Genomic DNA, 23,183 nt, shown 5'->3' on the forward strand with positions numbered 1-23,183 from the left:
TTGGATCCCTCTCATGCTTCTCACCGTCTCTCGTCTCTCTCCTCCCTCAGGTTTGGATCCCTTCATGGTTCTCACCGTCTCTTGTCTCTCTCCTCCCCTCAGGTTTGGATCCCTCTCATGGTTCTCACCGTCTCTTGTCTCTCTCCTCCCCTCAGGTTTGGATCCCTCTCATGTTCTCACCGTCTCTTGTCTCTCTCCTCCCCTCAGGTTTGGATCCCTCTCATGGTTCTCACCGTCTCTCGTCTCTCTCCTCCCCTCAGGTTTGGATCCCTCTCATGGTTCTCACCGTCTCTCGTCTCTCTCCTCCCCTCAGGTTTGGATCCCTCTCATGGTTCTCACCGTCTCTTGTCTCTCTCCTCCCCTCAGGTTTGGATCCCTCTCATGGTTCTCACCGTCTCCTGTCTCTCTCCTCCCCTCAGGTTTGGATCCCTCATGGTTCTCACCGTCTCCTGTCTCTCTCCTCCCCTCAGTTTGGATCCCTCTCATGGTTCTCACCGTCTCCTGTCTCTCTCCTCAGGTTTGGATCCCTCTCATGGTTCTTACCGTCTCTCGTCTCTCTCCTCCTCAGGTTTGGATCCCTCTCATGCTTCTCACCGTCTCTCGTCTCTCTCCTCCCCTCAGGTTTGGATCCCTCTCATGGTCTCACCGTCTCTTGTCTCTCCTCCCCTCAGGTTTGGATCCCTCTCATGGTTCTCACCGTCTCTGTCTCTCTCCTCCCCTCAGGTTGGATCCCTCTCATGGTTCTCACCGTCTCTTGTCTCTCTCCTCCCCTCAGGTTTGGATCCCTCTCATGGTTCTCACCGTCTCTCGTCTCTCTCCTCCCCTCAGGTTTGGATCCCTCTCATGGTTCTCACCGTCTCCTGTCTCTCTCCTCAGGTTTGGATCCCTCTCATGGTTCTTACCGTCTCTCGTCTCTCTCCTCCCCTCAGGTTTGGATCCCTCTCATGGTTCTTACCGTCTCTCGTCTCTCTCCCCCCTCAGGTTTGGATCCCTCTCATGGTTCCGTCTCCTGTCTCTCTCCTCCCCTCAGGTTTGGATCCCTCTCATGGTTCTCACCGTCTCCTGTCTCTCTCCTCCTCAGGTTTGGATCCCTCTCATGGTTCTCACCGTCTCCTGTCTCTCTCCTCCCTCAGGTTTGGATCCCTCTCATGGTTCTCACCGTCTCCTGTCTCTCTCCTCCTCAGGTTTGGATCCCTCTCATGGTTCTCACCGTCTCCTGTCTCTCTCCTCCTCAGGTTTGGATCCCTCTCATGGTTCTCACCGTCTCCTGTCTCTCTGCTCCTCAGGTTTGGATCCCTCTCAGCGGCAGGGGGTGGAGGAGCTGATCTCTGCGGTGCCGTGCCGCTCAGACCACGCCTCCCTGTTCGGCGCTCTGCAGAGACACACGCTGCAGCACCGCATGAACGACTCCTTCTCCTGCCTGGTACGCCTGACCCTGACCCTGACCCCGACCCTGACCCTGACCCTGACCCTGACCCTGACCCACCGCCCGGGAGAACAGGGAGATGTTTGGGCCAGAACCCGTCGACCCGTTTCCATTATTTTAGATTTAATGGGAGCGTTAACCCTTTCACTGCCACACTACAGCAGGTTAACCCTTTCACTGCCACGCTACATAAGGTTAACCCTTGACGGTTAATCGTCGGTAGTGTGATAGTAAAGGGTTAACCTTCTGTATTGTCGCAGTGAAAGGGTCAACATGCTGTATTGTCGCATTGAAAGGGTTAACCGTTTGGTAGTATGGCAGTGAAAGGGTTAACCTTCTGTAGTGTGGCAGTGAAAGGGTTAACCTTCTGTAGTGTGGCAGTGAAAGGGTTAACCTTCTGTAGTGTGGTAGTGAAAGGGTTAACCTTCTGTAGTGTGGCAGTGAAAGGGTTAACCTTCTGTAGTGTGGTAGTGAAAGGGTTAACCTTCTGTAGTGTGGCAGTGAAAGGGTTAACCTTCTGTAGTGTGGTAGTGAAAGGTTAACCTTCTGTAGTGTGGCAGTGAAAGGGTTAACCTTCTGTAGTGTGGTAGTGAAAGGGTTAACCTTCTGTAGTGTGGCAGTGAAAGGGTTAACCTTCTGTAGTGTGGTAGTGAAAGGGTTAACCTTCTGTAGTGTGGCAGTGAAAGGGTTAACCTTCTGTAGTGTGGTAGTGAAAGGGTTAACCTTCTGTAGTGTGGCAGTGAAAGGGTTGGGAGCGTTGAATATATATATATTTTTTTTAATTATTATTATTTTCTTTTTAATTGGTTACTATTCTTCACCACACACGGTGGGGGGGGGGTTGTTCAGCCGGCTGGAATGGAATGTTAGCGTCGTTAGCACGGCGAGCGGGAAGCGTAGCGCTGGGTGGTTCCCGTGGTTACGATGAGAAACACTAACATTTTAAGGGAAGCTGAAGGGCAAACGTGGAAGAACGATAACTAACGAAAACCAACAAAAATTAAAAAATTTCAAATTTCCCTGCCACACTACAGAAAGTTAACCCTTTACTATCGCACTATCTGTAGTGTGATAGTAAAGGGTTAACCTTCTGTAGTGTGGCAGTGAAAGGGTTAACCAGCTGTCGTGAGGCAGTGAAGCGCCCAGCCCAGCCTCTCTCTCTCTCTCTCTCTCTATCTCGGGGGGCGTGGCCTGTCTGAAGGGACTCCCGCCTCCAGGGCTCTCTCACACTCATGGAGCGGCATAAACGGTTCTAATCAATACTTTCAAAATAGGAACATGACCCTCAGGGCTGCTGCTGTGCTGACTGAATGGAGAGGGGGAGAGGGGGGGGGGGGGGGGGGGGCGAGGGGGGCAGCGAGCACACAGGCCACAGAGAATGGGCAGGGGAAGGGGAGGGGGGCAGAGGAATTGAAAGAGGGTTTGGTGCAGCGTGGTACAACAAGCCATATGCGCCAGAGTCGGTGGGACCCTCCTGAACACAGAGTGGCCGTCGGTCATCAGTCTGTCCTGGCCGTCGGTCATCAGTCTGTCCTGGCCGTCGGTCATCAGTCTGTCCTGGCCGTCGGTCATCATTCTGTCCTGGCCGTCGGTCATCAGTCTGTCCTGGCCGTCGGTCATCAGTCTGTCCTGGCCGTCGGTCATCAGTCTGTCCTGGCCGTCGGTCATCAGTCTGTCCTGGCCGTCGGTCATCAGTCTGTCCTGGCCGTCGGTCATCAGTCTGTCCTGGCCGTCGGTCATCAGTCTGTCCTGGCCGTCGGTCATCAGTCTGTCCTGGCCGTCGGTCATCAGTCTGTCCTGGCTCCGGTCGAGCCCCCTGATCTGTGGCCTCATGTAACGTTCATCCAGACAGGATCACGACTGGAAGCCTGTGGACATGATGAGACGTTAGTCCACCTCTCTCACCAGGGGGTCGTCCCTATGTTCCCCGGGTCCTATGTTCCCCCCCCCCCCCCGAAAAAAAGGTCTGATACTGTATCTCCCTTCCTAAAAAAAGGGTCCTATGTTCCCCGGGTCACACTGTCATTAGCCGACCTTGTTATTACAGGATCCGGGGGCTATTGGCTCAAATAATGATGAGGAAAAATGTGTTCTAGATTATTTTAGATACCATAAACACGGCACCAACCAACAGAATATTTGGTGGCTGTGTTGCAGAGAAAACTGCCACGTGAGCAACATATTTGATGTAGAGGAAGACAAGAACATAGAACCCGGGGAACATGGATCCGCTCCCCTCCCCAGCACCCCACTAGCGCCACCATCAGTCTGTTCACAGCCCCCCCCCCCCCCCCGTCTGTTCCCTGGAGGTGCTTTGTGCTTCAGGTCTGAGGAGGACAATCTGTGGATTATTGTCACAGACCAGGTCGTGCTTTATCATCACTACGTAAAGACCCAGCGACGCCTAAAGTAACTACAACTGTGGCTAAAGTTTGGTTTTCTTAGGCCTGGTCCAGGAGAAATACACTTTAGGTCACTGGACAGCTGACCTTTTTGAACACTCCTGCCGGGCTGATCTCCAATGTGAACGGGTGAAATCGGAGCTTATAGACGCTGCTGACGTCACACAACGAACGGATCCACAGGTTTATATACGGATCTTTGTGAAAGCATAGGATCCTCTGAGATCAGGGCTACGGAGAGAAGAGAGTTCAGGAGACCAGGGAACTCGTCAGGTGACCTTTCACGCGTCGGTGTCGTCGCGTGGGGACGCAAAGATTCTCTAGAAACACTCGGTCGGTGTGGAAGGGATTTTAATTCTTTTTTAAACCGAGGGAAAAACTTCCACCGGAGCCCACACTTGTGAGGAGTAGATGAACGTGGTGCCAGTTTGTTTGCAACATGTCCTGCCAACAGTCTGGTCAGGTCCCAGGCCTCCTCCTCCTCCTGCCTACAGGGCTGGTCAGGTCCCAGGCCTCCTCCTCCTCCTGCCTACAGGGCTGGTCAGGTCCCAGGCCTCCTCCTCCTCCTCCTGCCTACAGGGCTGGTCAGGTCCCAGGCCTCCTCCTCCTCCTGCCTACAGGGCTGGTCAGGTCCCAGGCCTCCTCCTCCTCCTGCCTACAGGGCTGGTCAGGTCCCAGGCCTCCTCCTCCTCCTCCTGCCTACAGGGCTGGTCAGGTCCCAGGCCTCCTCCTCCTCCTGCCTACAGGGCTGGTCAGGTCCCAGGCCTCCTCCTCCTCCTCCTGCCTACAGGGCTGGTCAGGTCCCAGGCCTCCTCCTCCTCCTGCCTACAGGGCTGGTCAGGTCCCAGGCCTCCTCCTCCTCCTCCTGCCTACAGGGCTGGTCAGGTCCCAGGCCTCCTCCTCCTCCTGCCTACAGGGCTGGTCACTGAGGCAGAACCTAAAGGGTCATGGGATCATGGAGAATGACCACTGAACTGGACAATATCCAAAGACCAATATTTAGCCCTTCGAGGAGTTTCCCCAAAGCCTACGGGACCCGGGACTGTTCCTCCTGTGTGACCCACTTTGGGGGCGCTGGTCAGCGCGCGTGCGGGGCGGGGGGGTCTCCTGTCCGTGGGCGCGGTGCGTGGGCCCTGCCCGCCCGCCTGCGGCTCGAGTCTCAGAAACACCGTCTTGAACTCTCCGCCGCCAGAAAGCAGGAAGCTCGGTCCAACTCACTCACACCGTGTCCCGCCGCTCGCTGATCAGCGCCCAGAACCCTGCGTGATTAGTGGCTGCCATGAGCGGTCCTGATGATCCCTCTAATGTAATTACTCAAACACTCGCTCCCACACGACCGGGCACACACACACGTGCACACCACCACACACACACGTGCACACTGCACCCTCCACACACACACGTGCACACCGCATCCTCCACACACACACGTGCACACCACCACCACCACCGCACCCTCCACACACACACGGGCACACCACCACCGCACCCTTCACACACACACGTGCACACCACCACCACCGCACCCTCCACACACACACGTGCACACCACCACCACCACCACCGCACCCTCCACCACCACTTGGCAAAGTTGAATCTGTGACCCTCTCAGCAAAGCAATTATGATCGTATTAATTAGAAATTCCACGGATGTAGAGCGGAGGAGAGAAGCGGATAATTGTTTACCGGTATTTGTGACTGAAAGGGAGAAAGCGTTTGGCCTTGAGGGGAAATGGCCAAATAGCATTATGCTCCAAAAGAGGCTCCAATATTTATATATTATTCATTCATTCACATTATTATTACACTATATATTATTATTACACTATTTGTAATTACAAGTCTTTACCCAGTGCCCCAAAAACAAATGATCGTGACTAAATCGAGATGTATTGGCCACTCGTGTACTAAAAAGACATTGTATTATCGTCAATCTACGTTGGAGAAATGGACATGTTTGATATAATGAAAATGAAAGCCAGTTCACCATCAGCCATTCATGTCTTCGGGACATATGTGATATTGTAGCATTTGCTTTATGTGACACCTTCTCTTTGTACTGCAGCGGCACAAAGAAGTGGGAGAATGCACAGGTATCGCAGCGACGATGCCTGATAGTAACAATCTGCCCCTTTTCCAGCACAAAATGACAAATGAAGTAGTTTTTGGCTCGGTACCCCGACGTGACACGGCATCACGTTTTCTTTTTGCTCGTGTCATTCTATTGAGAAAGCAACATTGGACACTGGGTGTTCTCCGACACTCGAGAGATGGCGCAGGACTGCGACAGCTAACGAGGCAGTCGGCTCGTTAGTCACTAATTGAGCGGTCAGCGCCAAGACAGGAGTTCGCCATCTGTTTGTCACCGAGGAACATCTTGTCACTTCTCACCAGCTGACAGGGCTTCTCTCTGCTCTATCCTTTTGTAGTGTGATATTAATAGCTCTGGAGAGGGAGAGAGAGAGAGAGAGAGAGAGAGAGGGAGAGAGAGAGGGAGAGAGAGGGAGAGAGAGGGAGAGAGAGGGAGAGAGAGAGAGGGAGAGGGAGAGAGAGAGAGCTGAAATTCCATTTGTTTTCAGGTTTTGACATTTCCATCCAGATGGCTTGAATAGTTTTCCAAATCTTAAGAAATAGTTGGACTAGGCATCCAAATGCTATTGTTCTATGACTTGACATCCGATATATACACACACAGACACACACACACAGACACACACACTCGTAACGGGCTCCTTGAGACATGAGATAAGATAGGGCTGGGCGATATAACGATAATTATTGCGATATATTTTAATATAACGATAACAATAATTATCGCGATATATTTTAATAATCGATATTGTGACCTGCAACAGGGCAGTTTTAAAACCAGAGACAGTGGACAGACTTGTCTTTCTTGCCTGCAACTTAAAGTAATGGCTTTGCTTGTCCAAATGACAATACTGACCAAATTGAGATTTATTTTTCTCTTGTCCATTTATTTTGTTTGCTTTCTAATTTAAAATACAGTTTGAAACCGTCTGTACACAGTAGGCTATGTGTGCTAGCAGAGCTAGACTCCAGTCACGAGTCACGGTGCACATGTGCGGTGGTTTGTCCACCAAAAAAGCGCCAAAAGATAGAAAATAAACTAGCAGAGCCAGAACTGTTCAACTCCCCTGGAGCCACAGCCAGCAGAGAAGCCGGTTTACTTTCGCTTTCAAACCAGCTGCAGCCTGAGAACTGGAGTGTGAGGGGATGTAACACTAAAGATGGAGCCTGAGAACTGGAGTGTGAGGGGCTGTAACACTAAAGATGGAGCCTGAGAACTGGAGTGTGAGGGGCTGTAACACTAAAGATGGAGCCTGAGAACTGGAGTGTGAGGGGATGTAACACTAAAGATGGAGCCTGAGAACTGGAGTGTGAGGGGATGTAACACTAAAGATGGAGCCTGAGAACTGGAGTGTGAGGGGATGTAACACTAAAGATGGAGCCTGAGAACTGGAGTGTGAGGGGATGTAACACTAAAGATGGAGCCTGAGAACTGGAGTGTGAGGCTGTAACACTAAAGATGGAGCCTGAGAACTGGAGTGTGAGGCTGTAACACTAAAGATGGAGCTGAGAACTGGAGTGTGAGGGGCTGTAACACTAAAGATGGAGCCTGAGAACTGGAGTGTGAGGGGCTGTAACACTAAAGATGGAGCCTGAGAACTGGAGTGTGAGGGGCTGTAACACTAAAGATGGAGCCTGAGAACTGGAGTGTGAGGCTGTAACACTAAAGATGGAGCTGAGAACTGGAGTGTGAGGGGCTGTAACACTAAAGATGGAGCCTGAGAACTGGAGTGTGAGGGGCTGTAACACTAAAGATGGAGCCTGAGAACTGGAGTGTGAGGGGCTGTAACACTAAAGATGGCGGCAACGACAAAGAATTGCTGCAAAATAAACATACATCTGTTGTTTAAAAAAAATATATATATTATTTATACTTATAACAATATCGATCGTGATATGATTTTTGGCCATATCGCCCAGCCCTAGGATAAGTAGGCTTTTATACAATGACAGAGAAAAGGAAGGTGGTCTGGTCTGTCCAGGTGGGGGAGGGGAGGGGAGGGGTGACGGGATGTGGTGAGCTAGGAGGGGGAGGAGGGGGGGGGGGGTCTTCATCGTCGTCATCATCACAATAGGCCTATCAATTGGCCTCCTTATCACTCATCAACTCTACACAGAGAATTGCAATGGAAATCTCTTGCCTGCCTTTCTGTTAATTTGTCTGAAATATCCCACAAAAGAAGTCCTGCCTTTGATGATCCATGACCTGCTATCACCCAGCGTGATCCTCCCACTCATCTGTGGCCTACAGCTCAACAGATTCAAGGAAAGTTCTTCACATTTAGTCATTTAGCTGAACGCTTTTATCCAAATCCCACGTACAAATTGTGAACGAGTCAGCGAGAGAGGGGGCACATCTCTGGCAGCTCAGGGTCATTGTTCGTCAAATAGCAACGAGCTTCAGTGTCACACTCTGAGTGCATAGTAGTGTAGACATATTCTAATCATAGGTAATAGTATAAATCAAATCAAATCAAATCAAATGTATTTATAGGGCCCGACAACACACGTTAATGTCCCCATGGGCCGTACAGGTCTTCTTTAAACAAGTCAAGAAGAAAACATAACAATAAGTCAAGAACAGAACAAGAACACCATAAGGTCCAAACATTTTTTAGATGAATGCAAATAAATGAAAGAATGCAAGCACTCCCAGACATACCCCACGCGAAGGTAAGGAAAAACTCACTAAAACCTAACAATAGGGAAAAAAGCTCCACAGGCAGTGTGGAGGAGAGAAACCTTAGAAGGGCCATTCAAGGGGGGATCTCCCTTCTTAGATGTCGGTGATAGTAGTGTTGCAGACTGACAGTTGGTAAGCATGCACTCATGTGTGTGGTGAAACACAGATGAGTGCATGCAATAGCAACTGTAAATTTTGAAAAATTAAAGATAGAGCTAATAGCGATAGCAACTGAACATTTTGAAAGATTAAAGATAGAGTTGATAGCGGATCTATTTGAGGCACAGGGGCGGCGCAAAGAGGGTCACGTCTTCCCCGTCTTAGTCACGGGACATTCAACACTCCGGTCGTTGCTCAGGGACAGTATAAGTAGGCAAGCGGTCAGGCAAGCGCTACCGGAGTCTCATGGCCAGAGAGTACAGAGAGACTCGAAAGGAGCTTGTATGTAGTGTAGCTTGTATGTAGTGTAGCTTGTATGTAGTGTAGCTTGTATGTAGTGTAGCTTGTATGTAGTGTAGCTTGTATGTAGTGTAGCTTGTATGTAGTGTAGCTTGTATGTAGCGTGTGTAGTTGGAGACCATTGACCGTACATTGTCTTTAGACAGTTGCCTACTTCACACAGTCCACAGTAGTTCACACACGTGCATCGGTTGCCGTGTTTATGAATGAATGAATGACCTTTATTTATATAGCACCCTTCACAGCACGAATGCACAGGGTGCTTTACACTACAGCTTAATATAAAAACACAATAAAAACAAAATCAGAAATAAATGACAACAACAACAAACAGCAGTTAAAAACAGTGAAACCAGATAGAAAAAGTAGAATAAAAGAATTTGGATAAAATCATGAGTCACTAATTAAAACAAACTATAGAACAGTGAGGACAAGAAGAAGTGCCTATGTGTGATCAAAGGCCTGTCTGAACAAATGTGTTTTTAGCTGTTTTTTAAAATGAGTTCTCAGAGGGGGCAGTTCGCAGGTCCAGGGGGAGAGCGTTCCAGAGCCTTGGTGCCGTCACCTCGAAGGCTCGATCACCCCTTGTTTTCAGCCTGGACCTGGGGACCACCAGGAGGTGCTGATCGGCAGATCTGAGTGAGCGGGTGTTGGTGTAGGGATGGATGAGTTCAGTGATGTAGATGGGGGCCTGACCGTGAAGTGCTCTGAAAGTGAAAGTGAGGACTTTGAAGTGAATTCTATAGAGTACCGGGAGCCAGTGCAGGGATGCCAGAATGGGAGTGATGTGACATGATGTTTTTGACCTTGTGAGTAGCCTGGCTGCAGCATTGACATCAAGAGCGTTTTTATTTTTGTATTTATATGACTTCCACATTTACCCAAAATAGTCTTCCACGCCTATGTGGATTTATGAGTAACCATTATGGGAATATAGAGACCTACAATAAAATAATGTCTGACCACATAACATTACACATTACAGGGTCTTAATTGACAAAATATGTCAAATTTATTTGTAAAGCCCAAAATCACAAGTTAATGTCCCCATGGGCCGGACAAGTCTTCTTTAAACAAGTCAAGAAGAAACATCACAATAAATCAAGAACAAAAAACCCACCATGAAATCCAAAATAAAATGTAAAATAAATGAATGCAACACTCCCAGACATACCCCAGCGAAGGTAAGTAAAAACTCACTAAGCAATAGGAAAAAAGCACCACAGGCGATGTGGAGGAGAGAAACCTTAGGAAGGGCCGTTAAAGGGGGGGATCCCCCTTCTTAGATGTCGGTGATAATAGTGTTGCTATGGATGATCGATGGGTGGAGAATAAAACGGGGGAAATAGTTGCACATGAGTCTGTAGTGAGTGTTATAGTGATTATCCTGTTCCAGCAGGATCCTCGGTGCACAAAGTCCTTTGTACGTCAAATTAAATGAACAAACAAACTGGTATGTGTCCAATCATTTATTTTGTTAATTTTTATAGTATTAGGAGTTTTATTTGCACCAACTGTTGGTGCATTATATGTGTATGACCGTCAGTCAATCATTGACATTGGATTAAGAAAAACTTACCGTTTGGATTGCTCTCTGGATCGGATCGCTGAACAGCAGAAATGGCCCGACGAGATCCTTTGTTATGCCGGCCACGGACAAGAAAAAAAGCAGCCGCGAAGACGAGGAAAGAGAGCCGGGGTCCGGAACAGACTGAGGTCCAAACGACACAGAACCACATTGCCCAGCATATTGTTGGCCAATGTGCAATCGATAGGAAACAAATTGGACGACATCAGAGCAAGGATCCAATTCCAGAGGGACATTCGGGATTGTAACGTCCTCTGTTTCACAGAAACTTGGCTGAGTCCAGATGTCCCGAACCATGCAATAGAACCGGCAGACCACTTCTTCGTTCTACGAAAAGACCGGACGGCATTAGAGTCACTAAAGAAGAAAGGAGGCGGCATCGCCTTCATGATAAACAAGGAGTGGTGCGATTTAGGCAACACAAAGGAAATGACTAACCACTGCTCCCCAGACCTGGAGTTTATCACGATAAAATGTCGACCCTTCTTCCTCCCAAGAGAGTTAACGTCCATCATCCTCATCGGAGTGTACATTCCACCACACGCGAACACTGAGGTCGCACTTTCAAAACTTCACGACGAGGTAAACAAACTCCAGGCAGCTAACGTTGACGCGGCCATTTTGGTCTTGGGGGATTTCAACAGCGCGCGTCTTAAAAAGGTGCTGCCGAATTTCTATCAGCATGTGACCTGTCCCACCAGAGGCGAGAACATATTAGACCATGTATACTCGCAATTTAAGAATGGGTACAAGTCACAGGCTCTTAGTCCATTCGGTAAAAGCGATCACGCCGCAATTTTTCTTTTGCCTAAGTACAAACAGTGTCTCAAGCGAACGCCGGTGGTCTCGCGAGAGGTTAAGCGTTGGACCGTGACGTCAGTAGAGTCACTCCAAGCAGTGCTGGGAAGCACAGAATGGAGTGTACTCCGTGATAACACAGCCAATATTAACGAATACACCGAAACGGTGATTGACTATGTCTGTACTCAGGTAGAAGTAATAATCCCCACCACCAAAATTAATATCTACCCAAACCAAAAGCCCTGGGTAGACAAATCCGTCCGTGAGGCTCTGAAAGTGCGCACATCAGCATACAACACCGGGCTGGTGACAGGCAACATGGAAGAACACAAGATGGCAAGATACAACGTCAGGAGAGCAGTAATAGAGGCAAAACGGCGTTACAGGGATAAAGTTGAACTTCAGTTTGAACAGGCTGACTCTAGAGGCATGTGGCAGGGCCTCAGAACAATGACAGACTACAAAGGAACCCCCCTCAAACTGAACAGTGACATCTCCTTAGCAAATGATCTCAACTCCTTCTATGCGAGGTTTGAGGCTGTGAATAACAACACCAGCCTACAAACCACGGCAATGGGGGGGGGGGGGGTCTGCTGATGGAGACTCAGTGTTCAGGGTAACAGAGCATGAGGTGAGACGGATCTTTAAAAAAGTGGATATCAGGAAGGCAGCAGGACCGGACGGCATCCCCGGCCGCGTCCTAAAAGTCTGTGCCGACCAACTGGCCCCGGTATTCACTGACATCTTCAACCTGTCCTTGGAACAGGCCGTCATCCCCACCTGTCTGAAGAAGTCCACCATCATCCCTGTACCCAAAAAATCTACGCCCGCTTGCCTCAACGACTACCGCCCTGTAGCCCTCACCTCCATAGCCATGAAGTGCTTTGAGAAGCTAGTGAAGGGCTACATCTGTTCCTCCCTCCCCATCAACCTGGACCCTCTGCAATTTGCATATCGCCCCAACAGGTCCACGGAGGACGCCATAGCCCATGTGCTGCACACAGCAGCATCACATCTGGACAAGAGGAAGGGGAACTATGTGAGAATGCTGTTCATCGACTACAGCTCAGCATTCAATACCATAGTCCCCTCCAAACTCATAGCCAAGCTCAGGGACCTGGGCTTGAACTATGACCTGTGCCAGTGGGTCCTGGACTTCCTGACGGGCAGACCCCAGGTGGTAAGAGCCGGCAACTGCACCTCCTCATCCATCACGCTCAACATAGGGGCCCCCCAGGGCTGTGTTCTGAGCCCCCTCCTCTACTCCCTGTACACACATGACTGCGTAGCACAGCGGAACAACAACACCATCATCAAATTTGCTGATGACACAGTAGTGGTGGGCCTGATCTCTGCCAACGACGAAAGGGCCTACCTGGAAGAGGTAGAGAACCTGTCACAGTGGTGTCAGGAGAACTGCCTCTCCCTGAACGTCAGCAAAACAAAAGAGATGATTGTGGACTTCAGGAGGTCGGGGGTCAAGGACTACAGCCCCCTCAGCATCGACGGGGCACCAGTTGAGAGAGTGAACAGTTTCAAGTACCTCGGAGCCCACATATCCGAGGACTTGACATGGACCACACACATTGACAGTGTTGTGAAGAAGGCACGACAACGCCTCTACTTCCTCAGGCGCCTAAGGAAGTTCCAAGTCAGTCAGAAGATCCTTAGGAACTTCTACTCATGTACAATAGAGAGCATCCTGACCGGCAACATCACCTCCTGGTTTGGGAATAGCACTGCACAAGACCGTAGCAGACTACAAAGAGTGACACGTTCAGCCGAACGCACAATTAGAGGGGGGCTTCCCACCCTCCAGAACATTTACAACAAGCGGTGCAAGGGGAAGGCTAAGAGGATTATTAAGGACTCGAGCCACCCGAACAACTGCCTCTTTGAACTGCTGCCGTCAGGCAAGCGATACCGGAGTCTTATGGCGAGCACAGAAAGACTCAGAAGGAGCTTCTATCCCCAGGCCATCAGGCTGCTAAACGAACAATAATCGCTAAACGAACAATAATCACTATGCAACAACCATCAAATGCACACAGCACACACACCCACACGCACACACACACTCACTCAAACAAACAACACACTGCAGCACCCACTCTCCACACTTTAGATCACACAAACACACTTACACTTTATATTTATTGATTAAGGATTTGCACTACAACTCGTACACCTACTGTGAATTGTACCTAAACTGCACCTCGTCCATTTATGCCTTGCACTATATAGTATTGTATATTAGTACACTGCACAGTATTGTATATTGTATGGTAACTACGTCTACGAACATTGTACATATGTCTAAACTGAACACTGTGACCTCTTTTTTTTTCTTCTAATTTTTACTATGTTTTTATTTCATACTTATCTTGTCATGCACAGTCTCTGGAGCGCAACAGTAAGAAGCATTTTGTACAAAAGTATTCTGTACTTCTGTATGACAACTATTAAAGAAACTTGAAACTTGAACTTGAATCAGGCTCTCGCCTAGTGTTGATTTTTAATCCAATTGTTCTAAACCTCCTGATTTGAGCGTGATGACTGAGAGAGAGATCTTCCAGAGAGTTGTTGCCAGGTTAACCTTGGACTCCTTTTGTTTTAATCATTTGAAGTAGTGAGGCTTCTTTTGTACACAAGGTTGCATGTGACTCGTCACATTGGACTACATGTGCAGCACTACTGTACTGTACACGTGCACAGATAACAGAAGACTGTAATGGACTCGTGTGCGAGTTTCATCTGTGTTCTTTCTCAGAACGTTGGTCAGGCAGTGAAGTGAGTTTAACAAATGATATGGAATATGATGTATATTCACATACATTCTTGAAGGGAATTTTCTTAACTCCATCAGAATTTTCTTTCACTCCATGACTCAATGCCACAAAATAAAGCTAATACAGTTAAAAATGCATAATTAGCATTTTGTCTAGTTTGTCTTCTTGTCTAGTTTTAGCATTTGTATCACAAGCATAGTCAATCAACAAGATAATAAAAACACGTTTGTCCAATTTTTTTTTTTTTTTTTTTTTTTTATTATTATTATTATTTTTTTTGAGCGCAGGGCTTTACCCTCGTTTGTGTCTGGATTACTGTCTGTGTTGTCCATCTTCAGGACTCGTGACTCGACTTGGACTCGAGCATTGACTGCATTCGGACTCGGAAGGTTCAGACGAGGACTCAGACTTGTTACTTGATAAATACAGTTGTTTATTAACACTTTGGCTGCCTAAGGTTAAATTCATGATATACCATAGATTGCCAGCGCTATTTGTCTATGGAGAAAGTCCCCTTCTTTGCAGGGCTATAACTTTTTAAATTCTATTGCTACATTGCCATTATTAGGGCCCATTCAAAGTCCTATATGTATTGTTCATTGTGTAGCAACGTTAAACTTTTTCATTCAAATATTCATAGTAAAGTATGGTCTAATGTATAAGTATGTTTTCATCTCTTTCTGCAGCTTTCTCCAGAACGTGATCTATAGCCCCAAATACATTATATTGATGATGCAATACAGTTTTATGGCAATCAGCGCGATATAAAAAATTCCAACTAGACGTACTTCTAGAAGTTACTACACGTCATCTGATGTTGACCGGATGGGCGAGGGGGCGTTTATAATTCCGTGGGCAGCGTTATACCAATCATCTAATGTGGGTCAAATGTTGATAATAGCAGTTAGTATCGAAGACGGTAACGTTACACGCTGAAACTCACCCCAGTCTCCGCGCGCCGTTGGGCGATCATCGTCGAGTAGAAATCTTATCATTATGGGATATATTTTTACCCGGTCCATCTCCAGCTTGTATAATGGTATATACGTCCAAATCATGTTGTTTATCGAGTTATTGCCAATCGATCACTGTGTAGTGTGACGAGCCAGAGTCCCATGAACTATAGCGAGCGCCCGGAAGTACTACGGTCGTCATGACAACCTCTATTCAACATCCTGTTTGGCGATTGCGCCGATCGGCCACCAGATGGCGCTCCTGAACCGCCAGAGAGCTCAGTGGGTCCTGCTGGTGGATCTCAGGCCAGCGGAGGGGACATATGAATCCGATCGCAGATTTTTGAAATATTGATATAAGGACGACGTAACGCGTCCTCCGGCAACTTTAGCATGGCCAGGAAAGACGTCTAAAGATGGGTCCCGGCACTCAAAGTGTTAAAAGAAAAATTATTAAAAAAAAAGAAACAATTGTAACAGGCCCTAATCATTTGGCATAATATATTGATGGCTAGTGCATTTGTTTGACTATTGTGTCACAATGTGTGTGTGTGTGTGTGTGTGTGTGTGTGTGTGTGTGTGTGTGTGTGTGTGTGTGTGTGTGTGTGTGTGTGTGTGTGTGTGTGTGTGTGTGTGTGTGTGTGTGTGTGTGTGTGTGTGTGTGTGTGTGTGTGTGTGTGTGTGTGTGTGTGTGTGTGTGTGTGTGTGTGTGTGTGTCGCTCGCTCGCTCGCTCGCTCCGCAGGGCTGGTTCAGCCCGGGGCAGGTGTTCGTGCTGGATGAGTACTGTGCCCGCTACGGGGTGCGGGGCTGCCACCGCCACCTCAGCTACCTGCGGGACCTGATGCAGTATTCTGAGAGCAACGCCCTGGTGGACCCCACCCTGCTGCACTACAGCTACGCCTTCTGCGCCTCCCACGTGCACGGCAACCGGTAAGAGAGGGTCACAGGTTAGAGTCCCACCCTGCTGCAATACAGCTACGCCTTCTGTGCCTCCCACGTGCACGGCAACCGGTAAGAGAGCGTCACAGGTTAGAGTCCCACCCTGCTGCACTACAGCTACGCCTTCTGCGCCTCCCACGTGCACGGCAACCGGTAAGAGAGCGTCACAGGTTAGAGTCCCACGCTGCTGCACTACAGCTACGCCTTCTGCGCCTCCCACGTGCACGGCAACCGGTAAGAGAGCGTCACAGGTTAGAGTCCCACCCTGCTGCACTACAGCTACGCCTTCTGCGCCTCCCACGTGGACGGCAACCGGTAAGAGAGGCTCACAGGTTAGAGTCCCACCCTGCTGCACTACAGCTACGCCTTCTGTGCCTCCCACATGGACGGCAACCGGTAAGAGAGGCTCACAGGTTAGAGTCCCACCCTGCTGCACTACAGCTACGCCTTCTGCGCCTCCCACGTGCACGGCAACCGGTAAGAGAGGCTCACAGGTTAGAGTCCCACGTCAACAGGTGAGGGTCACAGGTTAGAGTCCCACGCTGCTGCACTACAGCTACGCCTTCTGCGCCTCCCACGTGCACGGCAACCGGTAAGAGGGGGTCACAGGTTAGAGTCCCACGTGCACGGCAACCGGTAAGAGAGGGTCACAGGTTAGAGTCCCACGTGCACGGCAACCGGTAAGAGAGGGTCACAGGTTAGAGTCCCACTGCAACAGGTGAGGGTCACAGGTTAGAGTCCCACGGCAACAGGTGAGGGTCACAGGTTAGAGTCCCACGGCAACAGGTGAGGGTCACAGGTTAGAGTCCCACGGCAACAGGTGAGGGTCACAGGTTAGAGTCCCACGTCAACAGGTGAGGGTCACAGGTTAGAGTCCCACGGCAACAGGTGAGGGTCACAGGTTAGAGTCCCACGGCAACAGGTGAGGGTCACAGGTTAGAGTCCCACGGCAACCGGTGAGGGTCACAGGTTAGAGTCCCACGTCAACAGGTGAGGGTCACAGGTTAGAGTCCCACGTCAACAGGTGAGGGTCACAGGTTAGAGTCCCACGGCAACAGGTGAGGGTCACAGGTTAGAGGGATGTTCGATATCGGCTTTTTTACTGATATTGTCCAACTCTTAATGTCCGATACCGATATATGCGGGGTCCCCCAGCCCCCCCAACGAAATTATTTCAGGTAACTAACATTGCATATCTCTTGGAATTAACACAACATTATGCAAACTTTTGACAATAAAAGTATGGATTGATGTGTTAATTTCACTGGATGCATTCGACAAGGCGTTCTAATTTATAAACATCTGTGCATCTCTCTTTCCTTCTCTCTCCCTTATTTATTGTAATTTTCCTTGTATATTATTGTTACTGTGATTTTGTATTTTATTCACCTGTATGTACATAACCTTGTTTTTGTTACAGCCTCCCAGCCCCTCCTCCTGCAAAGGGCTTTTGCTTTTTTGGTCAGGCTGCTTTTGTATATAATAATTAGCTCTTACTTGTTTGCCTGGGTTAAAGGTTAAACATTTTTTTTAAATAAAAATGAAAAAAAACATATATATATATATATTTATTTTTAAAAACCTATACCGATCATTTCCGATATTACATTTTAATGCCAATATCGGTAGGCAGATAATATGGGACATTTCTATTCTAAATCTACAGTATGTATTGAATCTCACCTCAAGGTTTGAGTCCAATACGGATACTGTCCTTGTCCATAGGACTGACCCTATCATCCTATTTTGGAATGAAAGAAGAATCTTTTTTATCTGCCAAAAGTAGTACGTGTTTGTCCCCCAGATGCCCTTGAAAACTATGTGACTGTAATTGCTGTGATCCTTCTCTGTCGATATCGACTCAGTATAACTGGCACAGAATGGCATTATTCCATTTGTATGTAGGAGTCGATGAACATCTCAGAGGCTATGATTTCCTAGTTAAACAATTCCTTTTTGCCATTTCACTTTAAGTAAGGTACTTACTTACTTACTTTAACCCTTTCACTGCCACACGACAGAAGGTTAACCCTTTACTATCACACAACCGATGTGGAAAAATCGATACGTAGTAGTATCGCGATACTTTGCGTGGCGATACTGTATCGATATTTAATTATTCATAAAAAAAAAATGTATAAGGAAGTTGCATTGTTCATTCAGTTAAGTTGGAATATGACTGTAATACAAACAGTTCAGTTTGTCAGGTACATGCAACACAGATTACAGTGTTTACATCTGTCTGCTTGAGAAAATATTAGGGGTGGGAATCGCCAGAGACCTCACGATGCGATACTATCGCGATACTTGCGTCACGATACGATAGTATCGCGATATTAAATATATTGCGATACGCTGAGTATTGTGCTATTAATATTGCGATAAAAAAAATTATTTATTACCTTTTTCAACTGCAAAGTAAAACTTTGTCAACATGTTTTATCTAATACAATAAAGTTCAGTCTGTTCATCTCACTTCAATTTTTTTTATTGCAGAACATGGTATTTTCTCAAGCAGACGGATGTAAACACTGTAATCTGTGTTGCATGTACCTGACAAACTGAACTGTTTGTATTACAGTCATATTCCAACTTAACTGAATGCACATGTGTGTGTGTGGACTACTGTACTATTACAGGTATTGAAATGAACAATGCAACTTCCTTATACAAAAAAAAATAAAATAAAAATGTATGAATAATTAAATATCGATACAGTATCGCCACGGAAAGTATTGCGATACTACTACGTATCGATTTCCCCCCCCCCCACCCCTAGAAAATCCCATGTTCTGCAATAAAAATTATTGAAGTGAGATGAACAGACTGAAAACTTTATTTTATTAGATAAAACATGTTGACAAAGTTTTACTTTGCAGTTGAAAAAAGGTAATATATCGCAATATTAATATCGCAATACTCAGCATATCGAAATATATTTTGAATCGCAATACTATCGTATCGTGACTTAAGTATCGTGATAACGTCGTATCGTGGGGCCTCTGGTGATTCCCACCCCTGGTATAGACTGGTTTTATCAGCACGTGTTGAGAGCTGAGGGTAGATCTGAAGCTAATAGCCATTAACTTGGCTTCCACTTATCTTATTCATTAAATTAAAGTTATGATTATAGGGGCGGCTAAGTGGCGCAGTGGGCAAGGCACTCGCCACTAACGCAGGAGATGCTGGGTTCGAGCCCAGCTCTCTGCGTTGCTTCCGGCTTGGCTGGTCGTTCATACTAATACAATTGGCAGTGTTAGGGGGTGGGAAGCTGGTAGGTGGGGATCGGACGTTGTGGACAGCGACTCCTACAGGTCGCTTGGTGCGCCTGCACAGCAGAATCAGGAAGTGACGGGGGCAGCGTGAGCCTCCCACGCGTTACTCCTCGCCACTGAGAGATTGCGCTGTTCAGGTGAAAAGATGCGACGGCTGCCTCCTCGAGTACCGGAGGGGACACGTGATGCAAGGCTTGGTCCTCACTGCAGCCGGCCAGTGGGAGGCATGGTCTAGCAACGTTCGAGACAGGGGAGGGGAGAATTGGATAATACGAAATTGGGATCTGAGAAAAATAGAAAATGGGGAGAAAAAGTAGATACAAAAAGAATATTATGATTATAGGTTACACTATAGCTGCAGTAGTCCGACTGTTATTATACTTTTTATAAAATGTTTACTATCATTTCTGCAATGCCTTTTGCTTACTTACAATTAAAAAAAATTATTTACTTTTAACTTAATCTACATAACGATGGCCGAAGAGCAAAACCTCCTATCTGCATTAAAAAAAGAAGTGAGGGGAAACCTCCTATGTGCACTTTGTGAGGCACTAACACATGGTCGGTGTTGTTAACACATAATATAGTAATATAGTCCAAAAACATTGCATTGTATCCTTAAAAAAATAGCTTTTTGCAAAAAAGTGCATTTTTCAGATGGGAGGTTCTGCTCTCCGGCCACGGATAGTGACTGCTGTTCAAGTTCAAGTTTCTTTAATAGTTGTCATACAGAAGTACAGAATACTTTTATACAAAATGCTTCTTACTGTTACGCTCCAGAGACTGTGCAAGACAAGATAAGTATGAAATAAAATAACATAGTATAGCATGTAAATTAGAAGTAAAAAAAATGAGGTCACAGTGTTCAGTATAGACATATGTACAATGTTCGATGCAGAATAGACGTAACTGAGTTACCATATAATATACAATACTGTGTAGTGTACTAATATACAATACTATATAGTGCAAGGCAGAAATAGGATGAGGTGCAATTTAGGTACAATTTACAGTAGGTGTACGAGTTGTAGTGCAAATCCTTTATCAATAAATATAAAGTGTGTTTGTGTGATCTAAAGTGTGGAGAGTGGGTGCTGCAGTGTGTTGTTTGTTTAAGTGAGTGTGTGTGTGTGGATGTGTGTGCTGTGAGCATTTGATGGTTGTTGCATAGTGTTTATTGTTCGTTTAGCAGCCTGATGGCCTGGGGATAGAAGCTTCTTCTGAGTCTTTCTATGCTCGCCTTAAGACTCCGGTATCGCTTGCCTGACCGCAGCAGTTCAAAGAGGCAGTTGTTCGGGTGGCTCGAGTCCTTAATAATACTCTTAGCCTTCCCCTTGCACCGCTTGTTGTAAATGTTCTGGAGGGTGGGAAGCCCCCCTCCAATTGTGCGTTCGGCTGAACGTGTCACTCTTTGTAGTCTGCTACGGTCTTGTGCAGTGCTATTCCCAAACCAGGAGGTGATGTTGCCAGTCAGGATGCTCTCTATTGTACATGAGTAGAAGTTCCTAAGGATCTTCTGACTGACTTGGAACATCCTTAGGCGCCTGAGGAAGTAGAGGCGTTGTCGTGCCTTCTTCACAACACTGTCAATGTGTGTGGTCCATGTCAAGTCCTCGGATATGTGGGCTCCGAGGTACTTGAAACTGTTCACTCTCTCAACCGGTGCCCCGTCGATGCTGAGGGGGCTGTAGTCCTTGACCCCCGACCTCCTGAAGTCCACAATCATCTCTTTTGTTTTGCTGACGTTCAGGGAGAGGCAGTTCTCCTGACACCACTGTGACAGGTTCTCTACCTCTTCCAGGTAGGCCCTTTCGTCGTTGGCAGAGATCAGGCCCACCACTACTGTGTCATCAGCAAATTTGATGATGGTGTTGTTGTTCCGCTGTGCTACGCAGTCATGTGTGTACAGGGAGTAGAGGAGGGGGCTCAGAACACAGCCCTGGGGGGCCCCTATGTTGAGCGTGATGGATGAGGAGGTGCAGTTGCCTGCTCTTACCACCTGGGGTCTGCCTGTCAGGAAGTCCAAGACCCACTGGCAGAGGTCATAGTTCAAGCCCAGGTCCCTGAGCTTGGCTATGAGTATGGAGGGGACTATGGTGTTGAATGCTGAGCTGTAGTCGATGAACAGCATTCTCACATAGTTCCCCTGCCTCTTGTCCAGGTGTGATGCTGCTGTGTGCAGCACATGGGCTATGGCGTCCTCCGTGGACCTGTTGGGGCGGTATGCAAATTGCAGAGGGTCCAGGTTGATGGGGAGGGAGGAACAGATGTAGCCCTTCACTAGCTTCTCAAAGCACTTCATGGCTATGGAGGTGAGGGCTACAGGGCGGTAGTCGTTGAGGCAAGCGGGCGTAGATTTTTTGGGTACAGGGATGATGGTGGACTTCTTCAGACAGGTGGGGATGACAGCCTGTTCCAAGGACAGGTTGAAGATGTCAGTGAATACCGGGGCCAGTTGGTCGGCACAGACTTTTAGGACGCGGCCGGGGATGCCGTCCGGTCCTGCTGCCTTCCTGATATTCACTTTTTTAAAGATCCGTCTTGTGTTCATTGGGATATGAGCAGTATAATATATCGAATTATTATTATCATTTTTTTTACATTCCGACCAGGCTCCGGACCTGGGGCGACAGGGCCTTTGCTGCTGCTGCCCCCTCCCTCTGGAATGCCCTCCCCAGCCATATCCGTGATGCAAACACCCTGACATCTTTTAAATCAGCCCTCAAAACTCACCTTTTCAATCTGGCTTTTGACCTCTAATTCTGTCTGTTTTATTTAATTTTGTCATGTATTGTTTTTGTTCTGTTTTTGTTCTGTTTTTTGTTTTGCCATAGTTTTGTCTCTCCTGCCCATGTAAAGCGTCTTTGAGCACCTGGAAAAGCGCTATATAAGATAGATGTATTATTATTATTATTATTATTATTATTATTATAAAATAAATTATAATAATAAATCAAATAATAAATAACAATTCAGTACATTTATATCTATGTGTTAATTTGTTACATTTTGTTTCACTAAGTTAGGAAAGTAATGTTTTAAGTCAAGCCTGATGTTGCCTTCATGCACAAAAGAATGATCCCAGTCTCTTCAACACAGTGAGACATACCGTTTATCATTATTATTATTATTATCGGCCGATACCCAAAGCCCAGGTATCGGTATCGGGACTGAAAAAGTCTGATCGGTGCCTCCCTAAATGGGATCAGTTGCATTATATACCCACCCACTCAAATATATCCTCCTACAGTCAGCCCTGCACCTCAAACAAACCTCTGCCAGTCTTCCCGCGTGATAAATACTGATATCTGTGCTTTTTCTCTTTGTCGAGTCATTTAGTTAATTAGAGAAGGTAATGATTAGCCTCTCTGGCTAATCACCACATATAAACGGATGGGAAATTGCCGGAATTGGCTTTTTGTCAGTTGGAGCTGTAATTTGAATAATTGATGCCCATTCCGTGCTCCCAGGGCTGCGTGAGTGGGAGGAGAGGAGAGAGGAGAGGAGAGGAGAGGAGAGGAGAGGAGAGGAGAGGAGAGGAGAGGAGGGGAGGGGAGGGGAGGGGAGGGGAGGAGAGGAGAGGAGAGGAGAGGAGAGGAGAGGAGAGGAGAGGAGAGGGGAGGGGAGGGGAGGGGAGGGGAGGGGAGGGGAGGGGAGGGGAGGGGAGGGGAGGAGAGGAGAGGAGAGGAGAGGAGAGGAGAGGAGAGGAGAGGAGAGGAGAGGAGAGGAGAGGAGAGGAGAGGAGAGGAGAGGAGAGGAGAGGAGAGGAGAGGAGA

At 47.5% G+C, this 23,183-nt stretch overlaps 1 protein-coding gene across 1 annotated transcript in view; it reads left to right on the forward strand.

Moving 5' to 3' along the window:
• Positions 1 to 23,183, forward strand: part of cadps2 (Ca++-dependent secretion activator 2) — a gene marked incomplete at its 3' end in the record, with an annotated part of 521,480 nt that overhangs the window by 390,391 nt on the left and 107,906 nt on the right. The window contains 2 exon segments of the mRNA XM_084334474.1: positions 1,287 to 1,423; positions 15,936 to 16,123. Of these exon segments, the coding sequence (XP_084190600.1) occupies positions 1,287 to 1,423; positions 15,936 to 16,123 (325 nt within the window).

The sequence above is a fragment of the Notolepis coatsorum genome (assembly GCF_963971535.1).
Source record: "Notolepis coatsorum genome assembly, chromosome: 18".
Classification (NCBI taxonomy): domain Eukaryota; kingdom Metazoa; phylum Chordata; class Actinopteri; order Aulopiformes; family Paralepididae; genus Notolepis; species Notolepis coatsorum.